The following is a 9610-nucleotide window of genomic DNA, read 5'->3' as shown; positions in this document are numbered from 1 at the left end:
GCCATCACAACCATATTTGTAGAGACATTTTATTGCAACGTTCTTTTGCTTCACAAAATCAAGCGGCAAAATATTCGGGATTTCTAATATAGACCTCACTGTGTGATCACACAATTTTTATAAATCAACTCCAACACCATTCTCCGTAATTTCCCTGATAAATTCAACAGGAAGACATTCTTTCTTAGCGACTTCAAGGTTCACATAGAGAGGAGAAATGTCTGCATTTCGTAACCTTGCTTGAATCCGGATAGTCTCAAATTGGTGCTTCGTAAGTTTTGTATCTTCAGCTAAGGCGATAGCTTTTTCTAAAGTAAAAGGTATAACCTGTTCATTCCTAATTTCTTCAATATCTATATCACTATCGGTGAGCAAACCAATTTTGGTTAATTTTGAAATGCTTTTAAAATCTTCAGGAGATTTTCAGCCTGCTTTTGCATGATCAAAAGGTCCGTCCAATCCGCGCCGTCACAGAGGCATATTGAAAAATGGAATACGCCATATTTTTTTGCTTTTTTCTTGCTAATTTTATGCTGAAAAATTTTTTTTTGCTCTTTCAACTTCGGAGAAAAGGGTGGCGGCGCTAGCAGGACATCCACTCAGCGCCGCAATCTACGAAAACTCACTAAAAATTTTTATATTGAGATGAACGATTAGTGGAGATTTTTTTTCTTTTTTTGCTCTTTGATAACATATAATACGTCTCCCGTAAAACTACCCCTAAGTCTTACACACCTACCCATCTTGATGAAAAACCTTTTCAAAGTGGGAAAGCGACCTTCAACAATGCATACATGATGTAGGGCTCGAAATTAATCACTTGAGACATAAAAATTTCCCTCTCATTATAATTTCCCCCAAAAACTACCCTTCCACGTGAATGTATACAGCAGAACATATATATGTATGATCGCAATTATAATTCTTAGGGGAAATCACGCCAAATAAAACGCAGAACGTTCTTTTACACGAGTTTATATTATATTGGATATCATTTAAGTACATAGTACGTAGAGATTAGAGACTTGAGAAATGTTGAAGAAGTAAGTCACGTTCGAAAATTTAAAAACTATAACTAATACAAACGGGAAGGTGAGTCACGCATACCAAAGGAATGTGAAACTTTAGCAAAAATTGAAGCGAATTAAATTATTACTGAATATTATATCTTTTCTGGTTAATTTTCTCCTCCTACGCAATTCGTAGGTTTTTCTGTTATCTCAATTTCGACATCTTTTTCGCGACGATGCTTTTGATCGTGTTTCCTGGGGGCCGTGATTGTCAGAACCCCGTCCGATGAAAGACTAGACTTGACCTGTTCAAGATCACACTGTTCTGGTACAAGGTATTTTCTGGAGAATTGTCTGGCAACCCATCCATGCTCGTCCTGCTTGTCTTCATGTTTACCTTCGACCATGACAAATTTGTCCACGACTTTTACGCTTACCTCCTCGGGAGTGAATTGTTGAATTTCCAGAACTACCTGAAATATTAAAAAGAATGGATTGTAAATTGTGCGAAAATTCAAAGTTTTTCACACTTTCCTGCAAGTAAAAATTGTGCAAGTTATTTTAATCTCCCTTGTTTCAATGACATGCATCGTTCGTAACAAAAATAGCAACACATAAAAGTTTAATTCAGGAATTTTTAAATGAAATCAATTAAATATCCCAAGAATTAAGTGATTCACATTTTTTACTTTTTAAAATATTCATTTTTTTATTTTGATCTGAGATCAAATTTACGTAGGTACGTAAATAATTGTAGATCTCATCAAAATACATATTTTTTATCTTCACACTTTTCCTAAAGTTCAAAATTCTCAAGAAAAATTACAAAAATGATTTTTCATATTTTTCTTTTAAAAATTTATTAAATTTTGTAAAATATCAATTATTTTTGAAAGGTGGATCTTGAAAAGGGAGAAGTGAGTTGACACATATTCTGAGCCCAAACAAAACCCTAGCGTCCTCGCTAGCGTCCTAGTCCTGGAAAAAGGATTCGACCTGTGGGAAGAGAAGGATATGGGCCTCCCCCTCATGTTTTTGGAAACTAGTATCGGAAATTTTGAAATTTTTTGTTTTAAACAAAATTTGAAAATTTTAATTTTTTTCGCTTTTCTCGAAAAATATTAATTTTAGAGAAAAAGTGCACCAAATTTTTACCTCCAATCAAAATTTTGCAAAATTAAAAAAAAAACATTCTTTAAAAAAAATTGTTAATAACTTAATTTCTGTTTATCTCCGTCAAAAATCTTTATGGGTCTTTCAACTTGGCAACAATTTGATTATTCAACTGCATAGCATTCTCAAAATAAAAAATAATATGGAAATAGACTTTACGCTGAAATATCGTTTTTTCATGTAATTAATGAATAAAGTTTTATTCCATGCAGTTTGGTAAATTTCTTTAGTCCTAGGCGTCGGGGGTGTCACGTGGGCGTGCAGACATCTTGGACTCCCGGGGAAAATGTTCTTGGGACTCCGGGGCAGATTCCAAGATTGAAAATCGAACAAGCCTCTTTTTGTAACTTATGGGAATGGAAAAAGAGGAAAGTTTGATTTTTCGACTTCGCAATGATCCCGGAGTCTTAGTCTGGACTCTAGAAACGTTTTGGTCGGTGTTTTATTTCTCAAAAGACTAACAGGATGTGTATGATATAGAAAACTGTACAAATTTTCATGACTTTTCGTACGTCGGTTCAGAATCCATAAGAGGACAAATATAAAGATTTTTGCATTTATATAGATAGAAAATGTTCATTCGGCGAAGGAGCCACCTCCTCGTGGTGACGGCGCCGGCATGCAACTATCTCTGCTCCGCAAAGGTTCCTTTTTGAGAATTAATGCCGTCATGGCGGATAAAATAAAACTGAGGGTCTCGAGCCCTTTTAAATAAAACTCTCGTTGGTGGATTAGGTAGAGGTTCACCAGCGGAAAGTCAGTTGCGATCTCCCCGATCGGGCACCCTAACTGAGGCTTCTTGATTGGCGACCAGCTGGCTACCGGTGGAACGAAAGGATATTCCTGCGCTAATTGTGGGATATCTCTGAAAACAAAGAAGATCTTAACCGTCAGTTTCAGCAAATTCAGATTTACGATAATTTAGCAATCCAAATCGTCCCAAGCGGTTTGCATAACTTAATACGAGGTGTGTTCAAAAAATAAGGTGACTTTATGGTTTTCTCAAAAAATATTCATTTATTACTCAATATTTATGTTGTACCCTTCAAAGTAATCCCCCTCAGATATAGTACACTTGTGCCAACGCTTTTTCCAATCATCGAAGCACTTCTGATAATCATTTTGTGGTATAGCCTTGAGTTCTTTCAGCGATGCACATTTGATCGAACTTGACGTACTTTTTTCGGTCTTGGAGACACAGGATGCTTCCACTGAGACGATTGGGCTTTAGTTTCGACGTCATAACCATATACCCACGATTCATCCCCAGTTATAACCCTTTTGAGAAAATCCGGATCATTATTGACTCACACAAAATGCACACAAAATTGAATGCAAAAACTTTTTGCTCCATTTTTTTCGAAAGAAGAAAATCGCCGAGCACACCCCTTTTAACCTTTTACGCCTCTGCCAGAAAAAGAACACGAGCTAAATAGTCAAAACTGTGAACATATGATCGTGACGAGTGTACCAACACAACAAAAAACTCTTTCAGAATACGATTCCATTTGCGTTTCTTACCGACTAGCTTTCCGAGATTCAAAGGCGTCAAAAAGCAAATCATCTTTACCGGAAAGTACGGGTAATCTGACTGAAAAGAGCGTCATCATCTCACAAAAACTGCGTTTTGGTTGCACGTAAAAAAACCGCCAGGGATCAGATCCTGGTTAACCACCGCTTTTATTTACCTGAAATGTTGCGTTGTTGCAATGAACATCTTTCAGATGAACAATGGGAACTTTTATCACAAATAGCAACGAATAGCACTTATAATCAAAGTCATATCGAGGACGTGATTGATTCGCTCCGAAAACTGGCTGACAAAAAGCGGTCTTTTTCAATTTTGAGTGTATTGCTGAAATTTGTGATTCGCAGATAGAGCAATTTAAAAATGTTCTGTGCTTACTACCTTCTCTCGATGAAGCGTAGCAAAGAATTCAAGTATAGTAATAGCACTTTATTTAGAACAACTTCATACGGGTCATAAAACTGATGGCAGGTTGTCCTCACTCTTTAATTTATCTCGTTCATCAACGGAGCGATTGATAAATAAAGGGAGGAACTCTGTGCTGAAGTATTTTGACACGATGTAACTTAATTAAGATTTGGGATAGAACTTATGTTTACATTCAGAAGAGTTCTAATTATAGATTTCAGTGAAGATCCTTCAGCATCCCCAAACATCGCACTCTGGTGTACCAATAATGCTGTGGAAAAAGGTCCGAGCAGTCTGGTTACAGGTCTGGCCCAGGTCTGAATTTATCTAGACTGTCTAGTCTGGAAGAACTGATTTAGCTCAGGTTTGACTTTATCTAGACCGTCCAGTCTGGAAAGTCTGTGCTGGCCCAGGTTTGGCACTGGTCAGCTAGCCAACAACGAAAAAATCATAAGTTCCATCAACAAATTTTTTTGACATACTTTACAAATATAACAGGGTATCTAAAATGATGAAAGATTAGAAATTTAAAGTATAAAAACATTGTTTTTTTTCTATCACCTTGACAATCTGGCCTGGTCCAGGTCTGGCGCTGATCAGCGAGCCAATAGAAAAAAAAATTTAAGTTCCATCACCAAATTTTTTTGGCGTACTTTGAAAACGTTACAGGGTGTCTAAAATGATAAAAAATTAGAAATTAAAACTATGAAAACACGACTTTCCTTCGTATCATCTTGAGAGTCTGGTCTGCTCCAGGCCTGACGCTAATCAGCGACCCAAGGAAAAAATCTAAGTTCGATACAGTAAATTTTTTCTTACATTTCAAAAAATTTACAGAGCTTGTGATGAAATTTTTTAAACTAAAAAAGTGTATAGTGAAATTTTTGTATCCAAGTCATTAAAACAATCAAGTTTTCCTAAGTAATTGTAATTCATTGCTTGGCCCTCGGCGTGCAGACATCTTGCCAGTTGACGTCACAACTTGAAGTATTCTGACAGTGCTTGGCTCCGACCTCTCGGAAGCAGTGCTAGTTTTTGTTGATAAAGTGTCACAAACTGTCAAAAGTTTCATATTATTTTCCTAATTATATATTAATCCAGCCAAAAGTTAGCTGTAAAAGCGGAAGCTTAAAATGTACAAAATGTTTATTAAGTTATTAAATAAATAGTAAGTACAAACCTACTTTTTATCTATTATAAAAGAATAATTATGAGAAACGATAATTAAATTTTTTGATTTTATTAATGGCAGTATATTTTTGACGCAAAATTTGAATTTTTACTGATTATATCAAACATGTATAATTGTATATTGTATATTTGTCTAGAAAATCATGTTTTTTTAGCGTATCCTCTAAACATGGACGATATGATCCTCAACGATCAAACATTAATCGATCAGCCATTAACTAGTGGCTGACGAGCTAATAACACGCGGCTAACCAGCCTATAACTAGCGGCTGACTAGACTGTCTGGGTCTAGCCAGAAAAACGTTACACTTTTGACCAGGCCCAGGCCAGACCATCTGATCAGCGCCAGGGCTGGAAACCTGGCGGGATGATCTGGCCCAGGCCAGCGCCAGAACATTTTTCCACACTGGATGTTAAAAGAGGATTTTTCTTTTTAGAAACCTGATTGTAATAAGTGTTTACCTTGAAGATGATATTTTTAGGTATTTATATTGCCATATTCGTAATCAGTACATAAAATTACATGGAATTACGCTTTTACTGTTTTCCTGGAAAACAGCCGGCAAAGTGCTCCCTGTTTAAAAACCACGTTAGAAATCGGATTGGAACCCAATAAAATGCCGTTTACAATACCTGGGTCTAACTGAGGTTAACTGGGACAAACTTTATACTCTAGAGTCTAGGACAGGGCTCACCAGAAGGCAGTCGTTGACTGCATTGACTGCCAGTGGCAGCCAAGAGTCTAGGTCAAACTGGCCCTAATAAATCTTGTCGTTCGACTGGTTCCTAGTAAATTAAAAATGAAATTGAAATTTGAAATGAATTATATTGTAAATTCGAGTACAAAAGTTCAGACCCCCCAGCGTGAATGACGGCGAGACGTAATTTACCGTGACCGTAACCCTTCGCTCGATTCTCGGAATACGAAGAAAAAAATGACATAAAAACTTGGTGCCAGTCATACACTTGTCGTGGCATTCAGCACCTGCTTGAAGTGGCGAGTCCTGCTCTAGGACTGCACACGGACCTAACAGGGTTTTACTGGGAAATTATGAACATCATTAATGAATGCTGTCCGGGCGTTAACAGGATTTCACATGGGGACTTGGTAACAGAAATTTATTATAATTGCTAAATAGTGGCCTAGCAGATTATACGTGGGACCTGACCGGGGTATTTGTATAGAATTTAATATTCAAAGTGCGTTGCTGTCTCCTATAAGGGTCTAGCGAGGTTCTGTCTGTGATTCATTAAATAAAAGGTACGTGTATCTAGCAGGGTGTATACGGATGGAAAAAGGGACATAGATCGATAAATGTTTTAAAGTTCGTTTCGGCCTCGAGTTAAAAGTCTAGCGTGTTTCTATCTTTGATTCTTTAAGCCACAGGTGCGGATGTGTAGCAGAGTGTATACGGATCCAAAAAGGGACATCGGTCGATATATAACCAAAAAATAAATTAAATAAAAACAATAAATAACCAATATAAATTAGTCAAAGAAAATGAACAATATGACTAATATATAGGATATTTAAAATGAATGAAATATATCAATAATAATTTTAAATAATGCTTTTTTTATTTTGTTCTTCAATTTTCTTCACATTTAAATATGTATTGCTTTATCATAAATTTCAAGAGTCGCAAATTGAAATTATAAACTATAAAATACTGTATATTTTGAATGAATCAAATGAATATTTGTAACTTAAAATTACAATTTGAAACTTCTTAGAATTTAAAATATTGCTGGACTATAAGGCTAATAATTTCAAATGAAGTTCCAAAACCTTGACTGTTCAATTTGACATTAAGAAATCGAAAATGTTTTGCACTTGCAACCGAAAGTTGGGAAAAGTGCCAGAAGAAAACTGAAAAAAGAATTAAAAAATTGTAAGTAGAAAAAGTAACTCAAATACAATGGCAGACTTTAAAATTTTAATTTATGAAAGAATAATGTGAATAACCAAGAAATAAATTACAAACAGAATAGAGAAAAATTTACCTGGAATTTATCCTTATCCTTCTTAACAGTAGAAACTCCATTTGTTTTATTGTGAAGCTGCACCCAGGGTCTCAAGTACATTGTGCTCCTTAATTTCTCAACACCAATGGGTGCGATGTACTTTTGCAGATCATGATGATAAGGGGACATTGGCAATGGGATTTCCGGAATATGTGGAACTAAAACATCATTGGGACGAATTGCGTGACCGAAGTTCTGACCTGTTATATGGTGTGGATGATCAAGGGCTTCCCACCAATCGGAGTATAACATCGGCATAAGAGACGACATTTCTCCAAATTGATTTTATTGTAGTTTAACTTATTAAATGTGTTTTAAGTTTCGCGTAAAGTTTTGAAATTACAATTTGAATCGTTTTGTAAATATTCAAGAAAAAAATATGCTTGCGTTCCGGTAGCTTTTCTGGACTGTTACACTGCAACGCACGCCACCTCGTATTTATAGATTCGCCTTCAGCCTTCGAGAATCGTCGAGAACATGGCCGTAGCCTGAACAATGGGGGGGGGGGGGGGGCAGTGACACACAGTTAATGATCTAGATATATATTATGTACATGTTTCAAGGATTTTTGGTGGTGGGGATTATATCCTTGCCCCCCCCCCCAGGCTACGGCCTTGGTCTAGATTGTCTAGAACCTTTTTAGAGCGTTTTGAGAACATTCACAAATCGTATTTTTGAAGATATAATAAGAAATTGAAATGTAAAACTAGGATGGTATTCTATATATATATTTGTATTATATTACATATTATGCAATGATGATTTTGAGTTTAAAATAGTATTCTTACCCGCCGCTCAATCCCAAATCTTGACTCAAAATTTCCGAAACAGTATAGGTGTTGGAATATAAAAGATTGCACAATTTTTATTCATGAATGTTGCAAACTTCAGTTACATGCTAATACCACTGTAAGATTTATTTAAATTCAATAACTTGAATTTCAGTTTCCTCAAGAAATTCATTTAATGGCTATCTTTTTTTTCTGTATGACATGCGTAATTTTCTCTAATTTGCATGAGCTACATTGAAATTAATTTAAAATCCGAAAATAAACTTTTAAAATCTAAAATCAAGTGAACGGCGGATCCAGAAACTGAATTTGGTGGGGGCGATTCGAAAAGTGGTTCTGCGCTTGAATGAAGTTCATGTTACGTGGATTAAAGGGAAATATGTAAGAATGCCTACATTGCTTATTGTAGGAGTTGAAGTAAGGGGTAAAGTTCAGCATGTTTAAAAAATCGATGACCTGTTGCTTTTCCTTTTGCTGAATCTCAAAGGGAAATCATGATAACAATACAATTTCTTTTATTGTGGTAAATGTAATGCAGATTAGGGAGAAAATTATTAGGGATACCATGAACCCCAAAATTATGGGTTGAAATAAGGGGTAAGTAGCTAAAAATCAGAGAATTCGCTGCAAAACTTTGTAAAGGGTTTTCGTGGGTGGTAAAATCGATTGTAATAACCATTTCTTAAAAATCCTCAACTGTATAAATGTTCTCTCGTTATTATTCTCCTTTTTAGGGGTGTAAATGGACAGCGAGAATATTAATACGCGAAATATTGCAGAATAGATTTGCAAATGCTTTTCGTGAGTGTTGAATATCATTTCAACAACCATTTCTGCATTATTCTCTACGGTGTGGATCGTTCCTCGCCCCCCCCCCCCCATCACTCTAGGGTATATTCGAAGTATGTGTTTTGAAGACCTGATATAAATTCAATTTTCTGTTAATTTCTTTACAAATATAAAACGATTTTAAATCAACGTTTTTCTAGTGATCTCAGCATTCACGCCCTTTTCTCTATTTGTAGCAGTTTCCGAGATATTAATAATAAATAAATAAATATTATACGTTTTATAAACGCTTATAGAACTTTTGTAAAACATTCAATAAATTTTCAGATGAACAGACTGCGGACATTTGCAACATCTTTACAACGTTATTACAACTTTCTGACATCGTTAAAACAACTTTCATTTCCAACGTTACCATTTTTTTTAATGAATATATTTTTAAATTTAATACAATTCTGAGAAAGAGCTAATTATATTACTTTTATAAATTATTGATACAATATTGAGACCATATTGTACCAATCATTTATTTAAATAATAATATAATAAGAGACAACTCCATGTACTTTTTTATTATGATTTATTAAAAAAATTATAGATACGAGGGTAGTTCAATAAGTCCTTAGAATGAAGTATAAAAACAATTTTTTTTGGGTAAATTTTTTTTTATTTTTCAACATAATCTCCTTGGAGCT

General features: G+C 35.2%; 2 protein-coding genes across 2 annotated transcripts in view; one reads left to right on the top strand and one right to left on the bottom strand.

Moving 5' to 3' along the window:
• Positions 1–959: 959 nt before the first annotated feature.
• On the bottom strand, positions 960–7766 carry LOC117169254 (protein lethal(2)essential for life-like). The gene is made up of 2 exons (XM_033355531.1): positions 7315–7766; positions 960–1483 (listed from the first exon to the last, which is right to left on the bottom strand). Exons 1-2 carry the CDS (start codon positions 7603–7605, stop codon positions 1178–1180), a joined length of 597 nt encoding a protein of 198 aa, XP_033211422.1. The 5' UTR covers positions 7606–7766; the 3' UTR covers positions 960–1177.
• Positions 7767–8513: 747 nt separating this feature from the next.
• The window catches only part of LOC117169859 (protein lethal(2)essential for life-like), a 13558-nt gene continuing 12461 nt past the window's right edge, over positions 8514–9610 (top strand). The window contains exon 1 of the mRNA XM_033356367.1: positions 8514–8543. Coding sequence (XP_033212258.1) covers positions 8514–8543 — 30 coding nt within the window. The remainder of the gene's footprint in view (positions 8544–9610) is intronic.

This window comes from Belonocnema kinseyi, chromosome 3 (genome assembly GCF_010883055.1).
Source record: "Belonocnema kinseyi isolate 2016_QV_RU_SX_M_011 chromosome 3, B_treatae_v1, whole genome shotgun sequence".
Taxonomy (NCBI): Eukaryota; Metazoa; Arthropoda; class Insecta; order Hymenoptera; family Cynipidae; genus Belonocnema; species Belonocnema kinseyi.
The sequence above is the reverse complement of the archived record's forward strand: the minus strand, read 5'-3'. Positions and strand labels throughout refer to the sequence as shown.